Source organism: Neophocaena asiaeorientalis, unplaced genomic scaffold (genome assembly GCF_003031525.2).
Source record: "Neophocaena asiaeorientalis asiaeorientalis breed wild unplaced genomic scaffold, Neophocaena_asiaeorientalis_V1.1 scaffold591, whole genome shotgun sequence".
Taxonomy (NCBI): domain Eukaryota; kingdom Metazoa; phylum Chordata; class Mammalia; order Artiodactyla; family Phocoenidae; genus Neophocaena; species Neophocaena asiaeorientalis.
The window spans coordinates 401948-426432 of NW_020173494.1; the positions used below are offsets into that span (position 1 = coordinate 401948).

General features: G+C 36.7%; 1 protein-coding gene across 1 annotated transcript in view; it reads right to left on the reverse strand.

The window, feature by feature from the left end:
• Nucleotides 1-24485, reverse strand: part of LRRC49 (leucine rich repeat containing 49) — a 121061-nt gene that overhangs the window by 48344 nt on the left and 48232 nt on the right. The window contains exon 9 of the mRNA XM_024747522.1: nucleotides 10656-10803. Coding sequence (XP_024603290.1) covers nucleotides 10656-10803 — 148 coding nt within the window. The remainder of the gene's footprint in view (nucleotides 1-10655; nucleotides 10804-24485) is intronic.

A 24485-nucleotide genomic window follows, 5' to 3' on the forward strand; every position in this document is an offset into this window, starting at 1 on the left:
TTCTCAAACTCTTCCAAACGATAGCAGAGGGAGAAACACTCTCAAATTCATTCTACGAGGCCACCATCACCTTGATACCAAAACCAGATAAAGATGTCACAAAGAAAGAAAACTACAGGCCAATATCACTGATGAACATAGATGCAAAATCCTCAACAAAATACTATCAAAGAGAATCCAACAGCACATTAAAAGGATCATACACCATGATCAAGTGGGGTTTATCCCAGGAATGCAAGGATTCTTCAATATATGCATATCGATCAATGTGATACACCATATTAACAAATTGAAGGAGAAAAACTGTATGATGATCTCATTAGATGCAGAGAAAGCTTTCGACAAAATTCAACACCCATTTATGATAGAAATTCTGAAGAAAGTAGGCATAGAGGGAACTTACCTCAACATAATAAAGGCCACGTGGGACAAACCCACAGCCAACATCGTCCTCAATGGTGAAAAACTGAAACCATTTCCACTAAGATCAGGAACAAACAAGGCTGTCCAGTCTCAGCACTATTATTCAACACAGTTATGGTAGTTTGAGCCACAGCAATCAGAGAAGAAAAATAAATAAAAGGAATCCAAATTGGAAAAGAAGAAGTAAAGTTGTCACTGTTAGCAGATGACATGACAGTATACATAGAGAATCCTAAAGATGCTACCAGAAAACTACTAGAGCTAATCAATGAATCTGGTAAAGTAGCAGGATACAAAAGTAATGCACAGAAATCTCTTGCATTCCTGTACACTAATGATGAAAAATCTGAAAGTGAAATTAAGAAAACACTCCCATTTACCATTGCAACAAAAAGAATAAAATACCTAGGAATAAACCTCTACCTAGGGAGACAAGAGACCTATTATGCCAAAAACTATAAGACACTGATGAAAGAAATTAAAGATGATACAAATAGATGGAGAGATATACCATGTTCTTGGATTGGAAGAATCAACATTGTGAAAATGACTATACTACCCAAAGCAATCCACAGATTCAATACCATCCCTATCAAACTACCAGTGGCATTTCTCACAGAACTAGAAGAAGAAAGTGCACAATTTGTATGGAAACACAAAAGACCCAAAAAGCCAAAGCATTCTTGAGAAAGAAAAATGGAGCTGAAGGAATCAGGCTCCCTGACTTCAGACTATACTACAGTTACAACAGCCAGGATATGGAAGCAACCTAAGTGTCCTTCGACAGCTGAATGGATGAAGAAGATGTGGCACATATATACAAGAATATTACTCAGCCATAAAATGAAACGAAATTGAGTTATTTGTAGTTAGGTGGATGGACCTAGAGTCTGTCATACAGAGTGAAGTAAGTCAGAAAGAGAGCACAGGGAGATCAGCTAGGTGCTTCGTGACCCCCTAGAGGGGTGGGATAGGGACGGTGGGAGGGAGATGCAAGAGGGAGGAGATATGGGGATATATGTATATGTATAGCTGATTCACTTTATTATAAAGCAGAAACTAACACACCATTGTAAAGTAATTATACTGCAATGAAGATTTTAAATAAATAAAATATATTTTACAATTTGGAAAATAGTTATTAATATTTAAAGGCTGAATAGAGGTAACGAGGAAAAATAAACTAAAAATGAAATTCAGAACCTTGATTACTAGCTTTATAAAATAGCTGGATTAATAAGCATATTAAACTCTTTTGCTCAGTCAATGCTGATTTAGTACCTATTAAGTATAACCTGTTTCAGAAAAAAACTTTTTAAAAGAACAAAATATATTGATGTTCAATTGTTGACTCATGTACTGAATGTGAACTAGAAACAGACTGGTTACTCAAAGAGCAGTTCTAAACAGTACTAGAAACTGTATGGATCACGTACTACACATACTTAAGAGATGATTTCATCAGATTTTCAAAAACAATTTGAGCTTCTATTAAAGGCAGTATGACTTTAAAAGGAAAGCTAAACCTAGGAAAACTGGATATATGCCAAATCAATTCAAATATTGAGTGTTTTTAAAAACTTATATATCTGATGACTATATTTCAGCCCAAATAATTATAGAGTAGCTAAACATAGAAACAAAAATAAACCTCTAATTGTAAAGATAAGCTACAAATCTGTTGGTAAGAAGGAAAAAAATTGTAAAATTCTGGCATCTTCATGATGCTAGTCCAACTTCTGGCACAAAAGCCATATCCTCTACGTAACAAAAGAAACGGATCTGGGACTAAAAATATACATACACTTTTTCCCTTACTTCAGTTTGTTGTGGAGACCCAATATTGAAATGATTTCTAATTAATTAGGAAGTGCAGTGATTTAATAGTGTTTAATAACTTAGAATATATTGTTAGCGGCTTATTGAGGCTCAAAAACAATGCATATATTACATGAGAAGACATTTTGCTGCAAATAAATAATAGCAGTCCTAATATAGGCAGCAATTTATCATGTGGAATTTTAAAAACAATGGCAATGTGAGGTTTTAACCTCACATATACTTTAGAATAGTTATACAAAACATTGTTTTCCTTGACTACACTAAATATTAAAACAGATCTAAAATTACAGTTTTGTCTAGAACAGAATGGCCCATATTTTTCATTCAATCTTTTTTTCTTTTTTACAGAGAAAACTGATTTCCCAGGGTCATTGTTAATGTCAGAATGAAGACTAGAAGCCATGTCGCCTGACTTCTACTGGCCCATGGATAATAGCTATATTATACTTTGGTGGGGAGGGGAGCCAGAACAGGCTAGGTTATACTGTCATAACAACTTTAAAACTCACACTAGCTTACAATAAGAAAATTTTATTTCTTGATCATGCAAAGAACACTGCAACTGTTCTCCATGTAGTGGCTAAGTATTCCTGGGTACTATGACCTGATGGCATGGTCGACTCAATGTATGATTCCACAATGACCACTGCATGGGAGAAAAGCATGGAAAATCTCACTTTAGCTTTTAAATGCTTCTGTCTGAAAATTATGTACATTACTTCTGCTCACATTTCATTGGCCAAAGCAAGCTGCATGACCACGTTTACTCAAAGGGAAAGGGAAATATCATCTTTCCATCTGTTAAAAAGAGGAGGAGAACCAGAAGGCATAGGTGAGCCTTAGTAATGGCTACCACGACAGGAAACTCACCTCTATCTCAGATAGGCTACTGCATTTTTTGGAGGCAAATTGTAAACAAGTTCATACGAAGCCAACTAAATGTGAGTTTGAGGTGAAAACTTTAGACACTGTGTCCATTTCAGAACTGTGAGAATAGCACCTGCATTCACAAAATACTGCCTTGGAAATAAAAAATTCTGGGAGGCGGAATTTTCTATACAATGGTCCTTCTTCTAGCCCCTCCAAATGCGTCTATTCTCTCCTTTTCTGGACAGTTGTAAAAATATTTGAAGGCTACTGTAATATCTTCTCCTTTGTCAACGAATTGTGCCAGGTTCTCTGGAAATACTTCCAGTTTGTGATCACCCTTCTAAAACTAATAGTTCAGGTGTAATTTGACCATTAAAGAAAAAAAGGGGACTATTGTCCATTTTTCTGAATCCTATTTCTATAAATGAATATTGTTTAAAACCATATTAACTTCTAACAATCATATTTCATAATTAGCTCAATTTGAACTTATCAATTCCAATGCAAGTCTTTTTCAAATATGCTAAGCCTCATTTCCCAAAACCCTGCATTTGGCTGAGAATTGTTATGTTTGTTGTTGTGAAGTAAAGTCCAGAATTTTCTATTTCTCTATTTTTTATCTTGCTAAATTCTGCTTATATTTATAGACTAGAAGTTGGCAAACTTTTCCTGTAAAGGGCCAGATGGTAAATATTTTAAGCTTTGTGATCCATATAAAATCCCTATTGCATATTCTTTTTCTTTTTTCACAATGCTTCACAAATATAAAAACCATTCATAGCTTGAGAGCTGTAAAAAGAAAAAAACAGGCTGTGGGATGGATTTGGCCCACAGACTGTAGTTTGCCAAACCTTGTTTTAGATTATTGAGCTACTTTTGGATTCTGATTTGATCAACCAGTACATCAGGATCTCTAACTTTTCCAGTTTGTCATTTACATATTTTTATCAGAATAATATAAATGTTCTCAACTAGTCAACATTCAAAAATGTTGAAGAGAATAAGCTTGAGGAAAAAGCCTCATAGCACGCCAGTACAGATTTCTCTGCAGGCTGGCGTTAATCCATTACTTTCTGTTCCGTAGGTATACCTGAATCACAAATCCACTTAACCATGCTGTCATACAACTTACTCAACACGCTATCATAAAAGACTCTGTCCAATGTTTTGCTTAAATAACAAAACACTGTCTCTCTATAGCACTCTTCTGAGAGGGTCTGTTTATAATATCTAAAATAGTAACCTAATTTTGTAGGGCACAAGTTGTTTTCTGTGAACTAATGCTGCCTCCTGCTGATCAATTCCTTAAGTACTCACAACCCATCTTCTAATAATCCAATTTAGATTTCTTTCATAATCTACATTTAAGTTTACTGTCACAATATTTTTTCTTTCCATGATGAAAAGACAGATGAGTTCATCTTATCTTCCAGCTACTCTACTGTCCTATACTGCTTCCCAGATATAACTTTCAAAGGCCCAGCAATTTATTCACTACACTTATCCATTGCTCTAGATCGAAGATTGGCAAATTCTACCCCACAGGCCAAATCCAGTATGCCACCTTTTTTTTTGTAAATAAAGTTTTATTGGAACAGATCCATGCTCACTCATTTATGTATTGGCCATGCCTGCTTTCACATCACAATGAGAGAGTTGAATAGTTTTCAACAGAGACTCTATAGCCCCAAAACCCTAAAATATTTACTAACAGGCCCTTTACAGATAAAGTTTGCCAGCCCCTGATCTAAATGGGTCTGGACTCAAACTTTTTATTCACCTATCCTAGGCTTTACTTTCACTTTATTAATATTTATTTCTTCTCTTTACTGACTAAAAGCCATTCTTCTTAACAGAGATAACAAAAGCTAAATAGGAATTGAGGCCAGGAAGTCACATTATCTTTTGATATCACATTATCTCTTGCCATTCCTCTGGATCAGACCCCCAGAAGCTCTTACCCTGACTAACCTCCCTGCTTCTCACTTTATCACCCATCCTATCCTCCACAATTCATCCTCTGGGCTGCTACTCAGATAAACTTTTCAATAGACTAATCCAATTTAAGTATCTTAAAACTCTTTAAGGATTTCCTATGTTCAACACAAAAATCGAAACTCTTTCCTATGGCATAAAATGCCCTTCATGACCCAGCCCTTGCTGGTCATACATCCTTTTCCTCTTGCTCTTCTCCCCCATGTACACTCAGTGCTCAGCCATGTTGAACTGCTATCAGTTGCTGTATTCTCACACCCATCTGCATTTTGCACGCCTTCTCTCTCTCTGGAACACTTTCCACTGATACATCCTCCTCCTTCTTTGCCCCTCTTCAAGTCTCAAGTCAAGTATTTTCTCCTTTGGAACTTTTCCTGTTTCTCCAGTAGACATAGGTGGGCTTTGCTCTTTGATATCATCGTGCCGTGTGTGTGTGTGTGTGTGTGTGTGTGTGTGTGTGTGTGTGTGTGTGTGTATAAACACATACATATCTATTGATCGAGCTCATCTAACTAGCTTGTCATTCTGCATTATAATCTGGCTGCATGCCTGCCTCTGTACTTGACTATAAGTAACTTGAGGGTCTGAATTATGATTCTGATCTTGTCACCTCTAGAGTCTAATACATACCCCAGTGCAGAAACTTCAGTTCAAGGTGTCTAAGAATGTGTCAGGAATTTTTTCATGGTGACTTTAGATCAAAAGAAATATGTTACAGCTCTGTTTACTAAGTAGTTAGTAAACAACTTAATAAGTATTCATGTTCTAGCAACTTAGTAGCCATTTGAAAAAATAATACTTTTAAATTAAAAAAAAAATACCATTCTTGAATAACCACAATTACTTACTAATGAAATGTGTGTGTCTGTAAGGCATTACACAAGTTCTCAAACATCAGAATTAGATTGGACACTGTCACCTTCATTTCCTGCTCTATACTGATTTTGGCATGGTATTTGTTTTTATCACAACCACTGAAAGGTCAGCTTTGCCAGGATATAATGCCATAGAGAGAAATATACTGCGACCTAATGTTGAAATGGTAAACTACCTTAAGCTAGTAATTTTCTCAGTGTCTCACAGATATAAAGTATCATTGTGTTTTGCTTGAAAATTATAAATATTCCACAGTGCCCCTCTGAGTTCACTGCAGTATCCTTGGCATGCCGTTTGGGGAACCACAGCCCCAGTGCATAGAAGTTCATTAAATATTTGTGTAATCCACCCCAGCTAGAATGTCCATATGGTAAATTACATAAAACTTAATCAAAAGATATCTTTAAAGAGAAAATAGTTATAGAACAGGTATCAGCAAAATTTGCCAGCCAGGTGGTAAATATTTTAGGATTGTAGGTCATATAGTTTCTTTAACAACTGTTCAATTCTGCCACTGTAGCATCAAAGCAGATATAAATAATATATAAATGTATGGATATGACTGTGTTCTAACACAGCTTTATTTATAAAAACAGGTGGCCCGCTCATAGGCTAGTGTTTGTCAACACTAGCCCATGTTGGCAAATTAATAGAAAGTCTTTTAAAAGGTACATTCTTTCCAAACTAAAGTTACTAAAAAAGGTATAAACAAAAGGTGAGACAGAACACCATGAGTCTATACCGATATGAGTAAGTTAATAAATTGAAATTTTTATGAGGTATGGAATTACAAAGGTGTGATATTGTGATTATTATAAGAAATATATATTTGGTCTTCATCGCAGTTTCTGGTTCACAGCTCCCAAAACCCTAGGAATTTCCTAAGTGTGGAGAGTGATAAAGGTGTCTTTTGTTTTGTTAATGAGGTGACTTTGGACCCCATCTAAGGATGGAGGCTGGCTGCCAGGAAGGAGAACCAACCAGGCAATTAGAGGGTTGGAACTTTCCATCCCATTCCCAGACCTCCAGGGAGAGAAGAGGAGCTGGAGGTTGAATGGACTGCCAATGGCTGGGCTTCCCTGGTGGCGCAGTGGTTAAGAATCCGCCTACCAATGTAGAGGATATGGGTTCGAGCCCTGGTCTGGGAAGATCCCACATGCCACGGAGCAACTAAGCCCGTGTGCCACAACTACTGAGCCTGTGCTCTAGAGCCCGTGAGCCACAACTACTGAGCCCACGTGCCACAACTACTGAAGCCCGCGTGCCTAGAGCCCGTGCTCCACAACAAGAGAAGCTGCCGCATTGAGAAGCCCATGCACCGCAATGAAGAGTAGCCCCTGCTCGCCACAACTAGAGAAAGCCCGTGCACAGCAACAAAGACCCAACGCAGCCAAAAATAAATAAATAAATTTATATAAAAAAAAAGAAAATGCCAATGACCGATGATATAATCAATCATGACTATGTAATGAAGCCTCCATAAAAACTCCAAAGGGACAGGTTCAGAGAGCTTCGGGATTGGTGAAACCTAGAGATTTGGGGAGAGTGGTGTGCTTAGAAGCTCCATGTCCCTTCCCACATACCTTGCCCTCTTTTCCATCTGGCTGTTCCTGAGTTATATCCTTTTACAATAAACTGGTGGCCTAGTAAGTAAAATGTTTCTCTGAGTTCTGTAAGCTGCTCTTGCAAATTAATCGAACCTGAGGCGGGGGGTTGTGGGAACCTCTGATTTATAGCCAGGGGGTTGGAAGTACAGTTAACAACCTGGACTTGTTACTGGCATCTGGTGGTGGGGGTGTGGTGGAGAAGGGTGTGTGTGTAGTCCTACAGGACTGAGTCCTCAACCTGTGGAATCTGGTGCTATCTCCCAGGTAGACAGTGTCAGAATTGAATTGAATTCTTAGACACTGAGATGGTGTTCTGAGAATTTCTCGTTGGAGCTGTGGGGAACCCTGCCTCCACCCCGTTGGGAATTGAGTCTCAGAACACCAAAAGAAAAGGGAACAAGAATAAGTTCACGTGCAGAAGCCTGGCAGACAACATGTTAAAGTGAACAACATCAATAAAAAGATAAATATAAATTACGTATCACTTGATAGGATGCAGTGAGAGGAAGCAAAATCACTTGTGATATTTATGCCAGAAATCTATAACAAATAATTAACAGTCACGGGCTTCCCTGGTGGTGCAGTGGTTGAGAGTCCGCCTGCTGATGCAGGGGACACAGGTTCGTGTCCCGGTCCGGGAAGATCCCACATGCCGCGGAGTGGCTGGGCCCATGAGCCATGGCCGCTGAGCCTGCACGTCCGGAGCCTGTGCTCCGCAACGGGAGAGGCCACAACAGTGAGAGGCCCGCGTACCGCAAAAAAAAAAAACCTGAATTAAGGGTCATTCTACAGAATAACTGACCTATAATCTTCATAAATGTCAAAGTCATGAAAGTCAAGGAAAGACTAGGGAACTGTTCCTGAAAAATGGTGAGAACAGAGACATGACAATAAAATGTACCTCTGTGCAACGTATAATTCCAAACTGGATCATTTTGCCCCACAGAACATTATTAATATAACTGGTAAAATTTGAATGTGGTGTGAGGATTAGACACTAGCAATTATTCAATGTTTATTTCCTGATTTTGTTGGTTATACTGTGTTTACACGAGAGAATGTCTTTGCTCGCAAGAAATACATACTGAAGTGTTCAGGGTGGTTGGGGAATTGAGTCAGCAGCTTACTCTCAAATGGTTCTGGAACAAAAGTCCTTTGTCCTGTACTTATAACTTTTCTGTAACTTTGAGATTATTTCCATTAAAATTTTTTTTAATTTCTAAAATTAAACAGTGGAAGAGAAGATGTGCAAGGATTACTGCTCTGTATTAGCAGAAGAGCTGGCCCTGTTCCCATCCCAGGTGATTTTCCTCATTTCCTTACCAAGCAAACACATCCTAGGGAAGGTGCAAGGACAGTAATTATAGACAGAATTGTTCTCCTTTATTTAAGGCATGTAAGTAGGTAAACTTTACTCAACCAACAAGGCTTTACTGAACATTACTACATTCTCAGCAGCGTGTGAGATAGAGAAGGAAAGGAAATAAACATGTATAGAACATCTGCATGTATCAGGCAAGGAAGACAAAGAATGGCTTCTGCTCTCAAGGACTATGTGCATTAGTTGAGTAGACAAGACTGGCATAAATTCACATGAGGAACATACTATATAATTACTAATTTACTTAACTGGTTAGCTTCTTTTCTCACCCTGTTCCCTGCAACCTCATCAGGAAGATCAATTAGAAGTACCAAAGATGCTTAATTAAGAAAGACCTGGAAATAAGGGTAAAAGTACAAGACAGAGTTGCCAGTATAGATCCAAACAAACTGAGAGGACAAAGAACCTTTCCTCTACGCTGGAACAGAGAGAGGTAGAACCCCAGAAGACTGCTGGTGTTTACAAACTGACCAACGCTTTGCCTGTTAGCCACCTTAGATGTCCATAATATTGCTGAGGTAGAAATGTGAATGGCCCACAGTGTGAAACCAGTGTGAAAACAGGCAATGAGTCAACTGGCAATTGAATAAACCTAGCTGATCACTCAGAATCCATATCAGAGAATTCCCTGGCAGCAGTTAGGACTCCGAGCTTTCACTGCCGAGGGTACAAGCTCAGTCCCTGGTCAGGGAGCTAAGATCCCACAAGCCGTGAGGTGTGGCAAAAAAAAAAAAAAAAAGAATCCACATCAAAATTAGCAGAGTCTAGAAGTAAGAAAACAGTGGAGGTTTAGGATATTTTTCTAGGTCAGAGATTATCAAAATGAGATCATTAACAGATATTTTCTGAGATAATAAAATGTTCACATACATTTGGGATGCAATGAAACAAATTAAGGCAAGTTGCTTTATTACAGGACTTCTTGGAGCCTAAAGTATGGTCATGTGCATTGTACACCTAAAAGGAGGGGTATTATTACATGCGGCATTTCACTTAGATCAGGAGCCATATCGAAACTTCTAAGTGTAGAAAATGTCTACCATGGAGACACAATGAATAAAAAAAGAGACAGCTACTTTGAGAGGTATATCATCAATAGTAACAGTAATAATAATAATAATAAAACAATAATAATAATAGCTCCATATTATGCTTCCTGGGAGCCTCACACTGTTCTAAGGTTTAATGCTTCATTTTATCTTGACAACAACCCTATGACATAATATAATTATGATCCCCATTTTACCTTGAGGAAAATTAGATAGAAAGGTTAAGTAAATTGTCGAAGGTCATATGACTAGAAAATGGTCAAGCCAGGATGCAGACTCAAGCAGTCTAGCTCCAGCACCCATGTTCTTAACCATTACACTATATAACTTATCAACGAAATCCTTATTCATTTATTTCAAAGTAAATTATTAGCTGGATATGAAGCAAGAATGAAAAACAAGCATGATGACTAGTTTTAAAAGAAGGCTGGGAATTTAATTCAACGAAATTGGGAATACGGATAGGAGGTAAAGAACTTGTCATTATAATTATGAAGTATATCGTCATGATAATCCATAGTTCATTAAAAGTAAGAAGCATTTCAAGCAAAGACTATGCACCCCAGTGTTCTAACCCAGTATGGTGAGCAGTGCAGAAGAGTTCTCACTCACCGTGACCCTCTTCGTGTCCAGCTGGCGCAGCTGCGTCATATTCTGAAGGACAGTGTGCTTGTACCATGACTCTTGAGCTATTGGATTGCCATCAAAAGTGATGTCTGAGAGAGAAGTAGCATCAGCAAGGCAGCAAACACTCTCAAAACTGCAGGCAAGACAGAAACCACTGCATTACTGTGAGACCTTCAAATAGTACTTTGTTTTGGTTCATACACACTATTTTTTAGAACAGTTTTAGATTTACAGTAAAATTGAGAAGATAGTACAGACTTCCCACATGCTCCACACCAAGTTTCCCCTATTATTAACATCTTGTATTAGTGTAGTACATTTTTTTATAATTAATGAACTAATATTGATATATTCTTACTAACTCAAGTCAATATTTTATCCAGATTTCTTAGTTTTTACACAATGTCCTTTTTCTGTTCCAAGATCCCATCCAGGATACCACATTACATTTAGCTGTGATGTCTCCTTAGGCTCCTCTTGGCTGTGACATTTTCTTAGACCTTCCTTATTTTTGATAATCTTGACAGTTTTGGGGAGTACTGATCAGTTATTCTGTAGGCTGCCCCTCTACTGAAATTTGTCTGATATTTTTTTTCATGATAAGATTAGGGTTATGGTACATACTATTAACTAATATGACTTATCACTGTTGAAGTTGACCTTGATCACCTAACTGAAACAGTGTTTGGCAGGTTTCCAATGTAAAGTTACTCTTCCCTCCCCTTCTTTCCATACTGAATTCTTTGGAAGGTGGTCATTATGTGCAGCCCATACTTAAAGAGTGGAAGTTCAGTTTCCTCTCATTGAGGGCACAGTATCTACATAATTTATTTGGAATTCTTCTTCCCAGGGAGTTTGTCTTTTCCCTGTGTATTTATTTATATCAGTTTTGATTCATGGACATTTCATTTCATTCTTTGGGTTATAATCCAGTACTAGTTTACTTATTTTATTGTTCAAATTCTTCCAGCTTTGGCCATTGGACCTCTTTCAGTTGGCTCCTATGTCCATTTGACATACCCCTATTAACATGGATTTTTTGTTTCTGTAAGCACTTCCTTACTTTCTAGCATTTTAAGATTCTCTAGACTCATATATTTCCTACCCCAGTCCTAGAATCAGCCATTTCTTCAAGAAGCCATGATTCCCTTTATTGGGGAATGGCATTAGAAACAAAGATCTAGTGGCTAGGTGTACTATTTACTACTAGGTGTCATTTCTTTTAGGCCCTCTGATGACAGAGCAAGGAAATATATGTGTGTATACCAACCTGTGCGTATACGTATATCGATATTTCTCTATGAAACCATCTGTGTCTACATTAAGCTAACCATGAGTTCAAAGTGATGTCTCCAACTCTAATCTATTACCAAAGGGATCATTCTAGCCTCTTTCCCTTACTTATCTGTAAATTCCTACTCCAACAAGGAGAAATCTGGCTCCCACCATCTCTCATCCATTTAGTTAGTTATTAATTCCAGAATATATGTATAGTGGTATCAGAATTTTCAATTTGTACCCCCATGGGAAATAACTTTATTAACAAAAGCATAATGATAATGTGTAATTCCTTTTGCATCTTACAGACTCATTTCCAAAGTTACTTAGGTCAGCACCTTCCCCTCCCACTCTTCCCTGCTCATACCTTCAAGAAGGTTGTTCCATACAATTGAAATACAGTTACAATCTCCTGTCACAGTCTATATGCATTTCTTCCTGGGATCCTCCAACCTACTAAATTATTTTTTTAATATGCATACATTAAAGTTCACTCTTTGTGCTGTAAAGTACTATGGGTTTTGACAAATGCATCATGTCATGTATCCACCAAGAAAGTATCATACAAAATAGTTCCATTGCCCTAAAAAATCCCCTATTTAACCATCCTCCTCTCTCCCTGAATCTCTGGCAGCCACTGATCTTTTCACTGTCTATATAGTTTTGTTTTTTCCAGAATTTCATATAGTTGGAATCATAATTTGTAGCCTTTTCAGATTGACTTCTTTCACTTAGCAGTATGCAATTAAGGTTCATCTGTATCTTTCCGTGGCTTCATAGCTTCTATTTTTTAAAAAATCACTGAGTAATAATATTCCATTGTCTATATGTACCACAGTTTGTTTGTCCATTCACCTATTGAAGACATCTTGGTTGCTTCTGGTTTTCAGTGATATGAATAAAGCGGCTTAAATATTCATATGCAGGTTTCTGTGTGAACATAAATTTTCATCTCAATTAGGTATTGAATTGCACTCAGTAGTACAATTGCTGGATTGTACAGTAAGACTATGTTTTAGCTTTCTAAGAAACCACCAAACTGTCTTCCAAAGTGGCTGTGCCATCTTGCATTCCTACTGGCTCTACATTCTTATCAGCATTTCATATTTGTCAGTTTTTTTTTAAATTTGAGTCATTCCAATAGGTCTGTAGTGGTCTCATTGTTTTAATAGGCAACTCCCAAATGACAAAGATGTTGAGCATTTTTTCATATGCATATTTGCCACTGGTATATCTTCTCTGAATTTTCAGCTCTTGGGCCCTTTTTTTTTTTTTTTTTTTTTTTGCGGTACGCGGGCCTCTCACTGTTGTGGCCTCTCCCGTTGCGGAGCACAGGCTCCGGACGCGCAGGCTCAGCGGCCATGGCTCACGGGCCCGGCCACTCCGTGGCATGTGGGATCCTCCCGGACCGGGGCACAAACCCGTGTCCACTGCATCGGCAGGCAGACTCTCAGCCACTGGTGCCAACAGGGAAGCCCTCTTGGGCCCATTTTAAATTGGATTCTTTGTTTCCTTATTGTTGAGTTTTAAGGGTTTTTTTGTCATATCACGAATATGTCTTTTATCAGATATATGTTTTGCAAATATTTCTCCCAGTCTGACTTGCCTTTTCATTTTCTTAATTGCGTCCTTCACAAGGCAGAAGTTTTTTATTTTAACTATGTCCAACTTATCAATTTTCTTTTTCATGGATCATGCTTTTGGTGTTGTATCTAAAAACCTGCTAAACCCAACACTGCCTAGATTTTCTCTTAAGTTTTCTTCTAAAAGTTTCATAGTCTTGTGTCTTGTATTAGGTACGATCCACTTTGAGTTAATTTTGCAACAGGTATAAGGTCTATGCCTAGATTCAATTTTACATGAATATCCAATTGTTACAGCGCCATTTATTGAAAAGACTATTCTTTCTCTGTTGAATTGCCTTTGCTCCTTTGTCAAAGATCGCTTGACTATATTTGTGTGGGTCTATTTTGGGACCCTCTATTCTTCTCCATTGATACATGTGTCCATTCTTTCACCAATACCATGCTGCCCTGATTATTGTACCTTTATAGTGAGTCTTGAAATAGGTTAGTGTCAGTCCTCCAACTTTGTTCTCCTTCAGTATCATGTTGCTATTCTAGGTCTTAGCTTTTCCATATAAACTTTAGAATCCATTTGTCAATATCTGCTTGCTGGGATTTTGATCAGGACTTTCATTTTCTTATTGAGGTACAGGTGACATACAACACTGTATTAATTTCAGGTATACACATGATTCAATATAGGTATATACTGCAAAATGTTCACCGTGATTAAGTCAGTTAACATCCATTACCATACATAGTTACAGAATATTTTTTTCCTGTGATGAGAACTTTTAAGATCTATTCTCTTAGCAATCTTCAAATATGAAATACAGTATTAACTATAGTTGACACGCTGTACATTACATCCCCATGACTTATTTATTCTATAAGTGGAAGTTTGTACTTTTGACACGCTTCACCCATTTAACCCACCCCTTACCTAATCTGTTTTATATATATATGAGCTTGGTATTTCATTTTATTTATTTATTTTAGATTTCACATATAAGTGAGATCATACGGTATTTGTCTTTCTCTGACTTATTTCACTTAGCATAATGCCCTCAAGGTCCATCCATGCAGTTGCAAATGGCAAGATCTCATTCTTTCTTATGGCTGAATAATACTCCATTGTGCGTGTGTGTGTGTGTGTGTGTGTGTGTGTGTATCACATTCTCTTTATCCATTTATCCATCAATGGACACTTAGGTTGTTTCCATATCTTGGCTACTATAAATAATGCTGCAATGAACATGGGGGTGCCTGTATCTTTTTTAGTTACTGTTTTCATTTTCTCCAGATAAATACCCAGAAGAAGAACTGCTGGATCACATGGTAGTTTTATTTTTAATTTTTGAGGACTTTCATTTTTTAAAGAAGGGAATAATCACTTTTCTAAATAATACCCCAGAGCAGACTGATAAAACTCATTTAAATTAGAATCACTCTCTTTAATGACTATTCAAATAACTAATGTAAACAGGCCTAAAAGTACTCTAGGACTACTTTATTTATATTTAGGAACTATACTAAATATCTTTCTGTGTTAAGAAAAACTAGAGGATATAGAATATTTATGGTATAGAAAATAACCTATATGCTTGACAATTAAGGTTGATATGATATCTGTAGCAAGAATAAAGTTCATTATGCTTTTTTATTGTCATATTTAAGTATTTCTTCTGTTTTCCTCCCATTCAAGGTAGAGATACTCTGCTATCAATTATTTTACCTCAGAGTTTACCTTTACCAATCTAAAAGGTAAATCTCATAATTCAGAAACACATTATGGTTTTTGAGACGTGGTTGAGAATTAGGGAAGGCACTTTTTAAAAGGCTAGTATATGCAAATAAAATGAGTGTTCATGAATTTAGACTTAATAATCGCTTTGAGTATAAAAAAACGAGAACAAACATTGCAATTTTTCCTACCTAGCATTGATAAAATTCTTTTTTTCATCAATATAAAATATCTCAGAACAGTTTATGGTGTTTTAGATGAACGTTTGAAAGATGCTTTTCTCCTTCCCTCATAGTTTTTTATGTAAAGCTAGAATCAAATAAAATGCTTCTGATAACTTTAAAACTGAAACACAAGGCAAACTTTTACTCCTCCACATTGTTAAGTGAACTAACTCATCACCTTCCCTTCACAAATCTGCTTCTCCATGCATATTTCATAACCGATTAAGTCATCAAGGCAGTTGCCACTATGAGCCAATCTCTTACTTAGAAACTGATGACTGAGAATGGGAACTGTGAAGGGTCATCAAGGGATTTTAAGCAAGGTAGGGGGCTAATGTGATTAGAATAATCACAACTTAGTAACCTTACGGAAGGTATAAAGGAAAAAAAAGAGTTAAAGAGTAAAAAACCAGTTATAAAGCAGATTGCAGTAAGTAATAGAGGTGAAAAAAGTAAGGGTCAAGCATATCTAAGGTAGTAGCTATGAGAGTAAAGAGGAGGGAATAGGTTCTACAGAAATTCAGAGTGTAGTATGAACAGAGATTAGTAATTATTTGGGTGGGAGGAAGAGAGGAATCTGGAAAAAACTTCAGGTTTCTCTCTCGGGTTAATGATTGAGGTGGTGATTACAAGGGTGTATAGTTTGTCAAGATTCACTGAACTTTACACATAAAATGGGTGCATTTTATTACATGTAAATTATATCTCAATAAACTGATTTACAAAGAAACTTAAAGTATTAAAAACTACAGGTTTGACAGATCACCTTTTCCTCTATCAGCTCTCCTTTACGAGGAACACTATGCTAACACTGGTGGCCAGTGGCTATTAGCACATGTTTCCAAAAGGCTTTCATTACGTTTTCCTCCAACTACCACAGGATGGGATAACTTAATTTCAACATTAAGATATTAACTAATGTGAGAAGCAGAGGCAATATAGCTCTTCTATGTGGAAGACCATTTTTCTTCAATGGCCCAGCATATCTGAACAGAATTAAACTGTAAGCTATGACCGGATAAGACCACTATGACCTGATATCTGTCACTAATTAGGTAGATGCACTGAAAAGTGGAAAAATATGTCCAGAAGCACAGAGAAGCTGGAAAACTTCATTCATTGTAGATATATTCTAATTTTATTGTTATTCATTATTTATTTACAAGCTGGACTGCAGAGAGTCTATGATTTATTTCTTATTGCAGGTATAATTTTAAACTGAAATGATTATAACTGTCCCCAGCTCTACCTCTCAAGTATTCCCCTGGAGAATGGAATTAGTCTAATAATTTCTAAATGGGTGCACATTAGTGAATACAGGAGAAAACACTGTGCCTACTGAATGTAGTCACCATGAAGCACTTCAGAGATCTAGAAGACCTGTTGATGCCCATCTGGTTTATGTCTGTAATTCAAGCACAACCGAAAAAAAAGGCCCCAGGAATGGGAAAATCATTTCAACCCTTAGCGGGTACTTTCCTGGCAACCCTTCCCAGATCAGCAGCTAGCATTTACACCCAGACTGAAGTCTTTATGCTTTGAATAGTTTTATTAAAGTAAAAATAGATTCGTATTTGATCCAGAAGATTCCTCACAAAATTCCATTTCCATCTGCAAGGCATTTGACCAGTAAACATGCCAGACATTCCTAGAAATGCACAAAGTGCATATGATTTTAAAGACATTCTCTAATCAAATAAAACCAGACTCCTTAAGTACAAATACAGGCTAATGAAGGGTTATATCCTACCTAACCTAAGAAAGTCTAAATCAGATTGTTAAAAAACAAAAACACTTGTAAATACAACACTAAGTATAGTGGGGTGGTACTGGCTTTTAAGAACAGTCTCTCCTTTATTAAGAACACTCAGTTGCTTGTCTCTTCAAAGTACCGAGAATGGAAAAGTTTTGGTCCAAAGGCTGACATTTAACTCATAATTTGACTTTAATCGTTTTCCAGATTACTCATACATTTGTTCTTCCCCCAGCGGTCTCCTCCCAATGCCACATCTGCTTCCTATCTGCTAAAGAACCTATAGAGGAACAATCTGTCCCTACTGATCAAAACTTTCATCTCAAAAGGAAAATGAACTATTTCAGTCCATTTTATGCTTACTTAATAAAATACTGAGAAAATATAAAATTCCCATAGATGCATGTATACCACATAGATATTTAACTAAGAATTCCCAAATACCAGTCAAATTTCTCCAATTAGAAAGTTCTCCCCAAAAGTAAGATAGGCACGCTAGTAAAAGGGGTTTTACTCTTTCATACCAATGAAGTATCAAGTACTCTGGAATAATCTTAATGAAAAGCTCACTTATTTTATACTGATAAGTAAGAATTTTACTGAATAGTTACTATGTGTCTAGCAGGCTAAAATGAAATGGAACAGTAGAATAAATCAAGTGTGTTCACAAGGACTGAAATATACACAACTAATAAACAAAATAACTAGAAAGATCAATAAGATAATATCTAAGTCTTAAAGAATGAAGCACAGTTAAAGAAAAGAGTGTTTGTATTTCTGATAAAATGAACTAAGTTTGTGGACTGAGGCTCTTGCTAAAAACAACTAAAAATGCATAAAATATATTTTAAAAATCTTCTCAAATGCATCCATAACCTGTTAAAAAAAAAGAAAAAAAGGGCTTCCCTGGTGGTGCAGTGGTTGGGAGTCCGCCTGCCGATGCAGGGGACACGGGTTCGTGCCCCGGTACGGGAAGACCCCACATGCCACAGAGTGGCTGGGCCCGTGAGCCATGGCCGCTGGGCCTGCGCGTCCGGAGCCTGTGCTCTGCAACGGGAGAGGCCACAGCAGTGAGAGGCCCGTGGACCGGGGAAAAAAAAAAAAAAGAAGTACAAAAGCCAAAAAAAAAGTAAAGGTGGGAAGCCAGAGAGGTAAGCAGAATGTTGAAACTGACCTTTTTGTTGTGAGGGTACTTATTGAACCCAATGAGCCTGAGCTCTGGTTTACATGATCTTCAAAGCTGGAGGACAGAAGACAAATCCCAGGGGCCACCCAAGTTGAAGAGCCTACTGGAGACCTGTCCATAACCCTGCGACCGCAAGGGCTAGGGTGTCAATATAGGGTGAGTTATAAACTTTTCTACCTACTACCCCAGGAATATTGCCTATCTCAAAACCTGGGGCTAAGAACTAAAGGAAAATTCTTCCCTGGTTACTTGTAACCACAAACCACAATTTGCAACCTGAATCCACACTAAATGCGTGGTCTAAAATGTTTCAAGAGGAGAATCGATATTTTGAAGAGGTCGAAGGCTTCTTATGTCCATAGGCATCTGACAGAAACAAATGAAACTCATCCATGGAGAAACCTACCTTTATACAAGACCCCAAGAATTCCCAAAGATGGGTACCAAGATAAATAAATGGTTCACAGTTCAAAAGGAAATAAAACACTCTAACTGCCAGCAGAAACAACAGGTGACACTGTCAAACTGGCTATGACTTCTTCATATAATGGGATCATCAAACAGAATATAAAAATTATAATATATTCCAAGAAATAAAAACAGGTTTAAAAATGTGAGTAAACTCCAAAAAGATCTGAAAAGGCACAGAACTTCTAGAGATCAAAAAAACTTTTTTAATTAAAGTAAAAAAGTCAAAGTCAGTGGATGGAGATAAAGGGAATCAAGCACTTACCCTATTTTCCTTGCACAAACCAAAAAGCTAGTAAAAGTTTTCTTTATAGAAGAAACATAGCTTAAAAAATGAAGAATGATAGAATATCACCATTTGTAACCCCCAAAGAAGTAATGGATTCAGACAACAATCATCAGTAACTACTAAAATACTTAGGTGAAAAGATGATGGGGAACTTTATTAAAAATGGAATAGGCTAACAACCGTTGAGCCCCATAATCAGTTTTAGCATTATAGTAAGCAAAACTAACATGCATTTTTTCATATATATATATATATATATATATATATATATATATATATATATATACACACACACATATATATATATATATGTATTGGGTTGGCCGAACGAACTTTTTGCCCAACCCGATATATATGTATAGATATATACATATATATTTTTTTTCTCCATATACATTTTCTTTCACTTTCCTGTTTCTTTTGGTGCTCCATAACAAGTAACCATCCGTGTTTGATACATGTTAATTAATGTTAGTCACTAGAATTCTTTTTAGTACATGATGGTAGTAGGGGGTTGTTAGAAATGAATGGTCCTAAAGAATCTCAAGATACCTTCTAATAATAAGTCACTACGTTTTTGTAACAAAGCAAAAATATGCTGGAAAAAAATTTTCACACTGCATGAAAAAGAACTCCAAATTTCCCCTGGGGAAACTATTAGTAGTTTAACCCATTCATCACAATATTTAAGAGATTTTAATATTTGAGAAGCTAAAGTGACAACAGAGAGAAATAAAGAGAAGACTGTGGATATAGATAGAATCAAAAAGAAAGTGAAAAGGAGAGCACAGAGACCTAAAGAGCTGAACAGAATAGAGAAAAATGTTAAACTGTCTCTTTACGTATCTTTTGTCACAACAATGCCATGACAACGATTCAATAAAGAGAATATCTATTATGTCTGTATGCATCTGGCTGACAGAAGACACCAGCACAGAGTTGAGTGTATCAATTGCAGATGACAATTCTGTTAGCTATCTCCAGGCTACAATGATCATTATCTAGCAGTAAGATGGAGAAAAAAACAACATAGCTTCAGTCTCAGGTGATTCACAATGACTCTGATTACTGAGGGTAGATTTCAGGACCTCATAATGTTCTTGTAATGCTAATTTGTGACACTGCAACCAAATTTAAAATGACAAAGGAAGTTCTTAATGACGTATTTCCTCTTACTGGATTGATATGTGAATTACAGAAGGAAAAAAAGATTCTTTGCAGTCTCAAATATGATAATTCTAAAAGGCACGATCATTTTAGCCACTTTAGACCTTTATATTGTTTACTAATGCCATGAGCTATAAAGCAGGTTAAATAATATCCCCACATACAACGAGATGTAAACTCAGTACTGAGTAGGTAAGCAGCTCTCTGAGAAAACAACAACCTGATGTAGCATTTGCCAATTCCATGGTGTAAATATTTCCAACATGGCCAGTTTTAAGCTATGAAGATGATGTTGCTGACGTGAGGAGATGCACCTAAATTGGTCTAGTGAGCCAGTACAAGCTGGCCTCAGCACACCACTGCAGACCAAATTCCTCTTTTACAGTTAATGGAAGGACAGCTATTATTCTATCATGAAAAAATTTTGTTATTTGGAGGAACTTCCTCCTAATGATGGTTTTACAATATTTTTGAACTTTTTATCAACATGTAATACATAGAAAGACTACAAATCACAAGTACACAACTTGATGATTCTGCACAAACTGAACATACCCATGTAAGTAGTACCCAGCTCAAAATATTACCCACACCCTGATGCCTCCCTTTGTGTACCCTTACAGTCATTACAACTCCCAAAGGTAACCACTCTCCCAATTCTAACACTATAGATACAGATTTGCCTGTTTTAGATAAAATTGTATATATGCATTTGTTTGAATCTGGCTTCTCTTGCTACATGTTTTGTTTTTTTGAGATTCATCCACATTGTATGTAGCTGTAGTATGATGATTTCACATCGCTGGGTAGTATTCCATTATATAAAAATAGCATTCAATTTACTTCCTCTATTCTATTAGTGGACACTTGTTTGCAGTCTGGTGTTATTATAAATAGTGACACTGAGAATATTAAGCTTTTCTGTGGAGTATAAACCTAGGAGTAGAACTGCTGAGTATGAAGTATCCTATTAAGTTCAACTTAATAGATACTGCCAGAGTTTTACAAAATGATTTTACCTATTTACACTCCCACTAGCAGGTATGAGAGCTTCAGTAGCTCCACATCTTTGCCAATGCTTCTTATAATACGTTAGACATTGACAAATCGTACAATCGTGTCCTCTTTTAAAATATTAATTCTTCTTTATTTCAGTAGCTGCTAATACTGGCTGGGCAACAGAATCATTTGTGGAGCAGCTTATTGAAAAATACAAATACTTAGAACCCATCCAGATCTAAATCAGAATCTCTAGAACACAGATGAATAATTCCAAATAGTTCTATAGGTGATTCTAATGCAAAGTCAAGGTTTGAGACCATTGAGGTAAACTTCAATATCCCCTTAAAACTACAGATTTCTAATGTGAACTTCACAATTCCTTGCTAATATTAAGAAAGGATTCATAATTCTAAGGAGAAAGATGACTTCTCCAAAATCACACTGTGATATACTGGCCCATGTTCACAAATATAATATGTCAAAAAATGGCAAACTATCTAAATGACCATCAATAAGGGACTCATTAAATAAATTAAGATTAATCCATTCAATGAAATTAAATGTAGCCATTAAAGAGACTGAGATGTACATGCAGGGCTGATATACACTTCGTATAACTAACTGCCTTAGTTAAAATTCTGAAATACTTCCATGCCAGGTGATAAAGACCACTACTCTCAAAATACCTAAATGCCCCTCCTCAATGCTCCACTCTCAGCCCTGAGGTGCCCTGTACTTCCTATTATTTTGGCAGCACAAAGATTAACCTTTGACATAGCAGGGGCCTCGAGAGAGATCCAGTTTAGCACCTATTCTGGCCGAATCAGTGTCCATGCATTAAAAAAAATTTGTTTTGAAAACCTCGCCTCACTCCATAATTATGCAACAAAAAATCTTAAGTGTGGCCATGAGATGAAATCAGCATTCTTCTCCATATCTGTTCGTTTCTGCCTTCCTTTTTTTCTGCTTATAAAAGTAATACATAATCTGTGAGGAAATTTGGAAAAGTATAAAAACAAAATTTGGAAAAAAACCAAAACCATGTAAAATCTTTCCTCCTAAAGATATAGGTATAGATAGATAGATATACAAAATGTAGAGCATTTTATATGAAATAGCTTTGTATACTGCTTCCTAAATATTCTACTAACACTTTTGCATGTCATTATTATTTTAATGAATGCATAGTATTTCAATGTTTTTAGAATATCCTAATTTTTTTAACCTGCTTAATTCTAGTCATCTATGGAACAAATCTGCTATATTAAAATGGAGAGAAATTACAAGAAATAATATATATGAGAAATAAACCTTGAAAGATTTTTGTTTGTGGTAATGAATCTTGGGGACTATATTGTAAGGTTTAGTTGGCAAAAAACAGAAATATTTAATCAGATATAAGCAAATATATTTTGGTCTTGGCATAGCAATTTGAGATTAGGGATAACAAACAAGAATAAACTGAGCAGTTTAAATCTTAATTCAGTGGAGGTTCTGGAGGAAATCTGTATAGAAAACAAATAATGAAATCATTTTGGAAAAAAGTGATATACTGATCCTGTGTGCTTAGAATTTCCAGGCATAGTACCTGTCTTCTTTTTCTCTCTGGCATGTTCATGATCAGCATAAATAAAAGTAATGTTTTAATCCATGGGGCCTTGCTACACTATCCACTGCATAGAGGAAACCATAGACTGAAAGATAGTGGTGCTCATCCTACTGGTAATTCTCATGAGTTGGCTCGGGTTACTTATGATGGTGGCAGCCTGCATCCTTGACTATTCTTACTGTCTTTTGCTGCCATCAAAGAGACTGCCAGAGGGGGTAGGATAGGTAAACTTGGATAAGAATAAATCTGTGCCTCCACTCTTGGATACCTATGTTGTTTCCATTTTGAACTGCTATTAAAAAATTCTGTAATGAGTACCCTTGTAGCACTAGTTTGGTAGGGTTATCAACAAAGTACCACAAACTGGGTAGCTTAAACAATAGAAATTCATTTTCTCATAGTTCTGGAGGATAGAAGTCCAAGATCAAGGTGTCAGCAGGGTTTGTTTTTTCTGAGGCCTCTCTCTTTGGCTTGTACATGGCCGTATCTTATCCCCGTCTTCACACACATGGGTTTCCTTCCGTGTGTGTGTGTGTGTGTGTGTGTGTGTGTGTGTGTGTGGGCAGAGGTGTCCTATTCTTATCAGAATTAGGACCCACCCATATGACCTCATTTTACCTTAATTACTTCTTTAAATGCCTTGTCTCCAAATAAGGTCCTATTCTGAGGTACCAGGGATTAGGACTTCAACATACGCATGGGTGGGCGGGGGGTGGGAAACACGCTTCAGCCCATAGCACTCATATATATAAGTCTTTATGCATATTCTTAGGTTTGATCCCTATATCCCTATCCATCACTTACTTCTCTTTCTGAATCATGAACTGCCAAAAGTATCTATCTCTCATTCAAATGGCAGTTACATTAAATTTCATTTGCTACATGATCCAGACAGAATGACTGTAAGGAAGAGTTCAGTGTGAAACTGGTATTGGTGAATACAGCATCATCTCCCTTAAGATTTCATCAGAACATTAAATATTCATTGTAGTACTTTTGACCTTCCCAACCAATTTAAACTATAGTAGCATAATGTAACACTGCTATTTATCTCTTCATTTGAACAAAAGATTCCTGAAATCTCTCATTTCATTTTATAGTCAAGTCACAAGAATAATAACAATAATGTATTCATTCAGGAACCATGGGGCTCTCCTCTAAACTGAATAGCATCATCTTATAGTACTATATAAATCATATTCCTTCACTCATGAGGAACACAGCAATTTCTATATATTCAGGTTCTCAAATAATAACTCCCAGGGCTGGTTATCTAGCCCACATGGGCATAGTCCCATAGTTAGATGAGTTTTCACTTCATATTACAAACCTTTAGCTATCTGCAGCCTTTGGGAAAGGGATAGATAATTTATTAACAGAGTAAATTGTACTACAATTTTGTTTTAATTGTTAATATGAAAAAGAAAGGTTTAAAGGGCATTGTGTATGATAGGCACTGGGATTATTGCTAAGGACAGAAGGATGAGTAAAACTGAATTTCTACACTTAAGGAAATTACATTCTGATAGG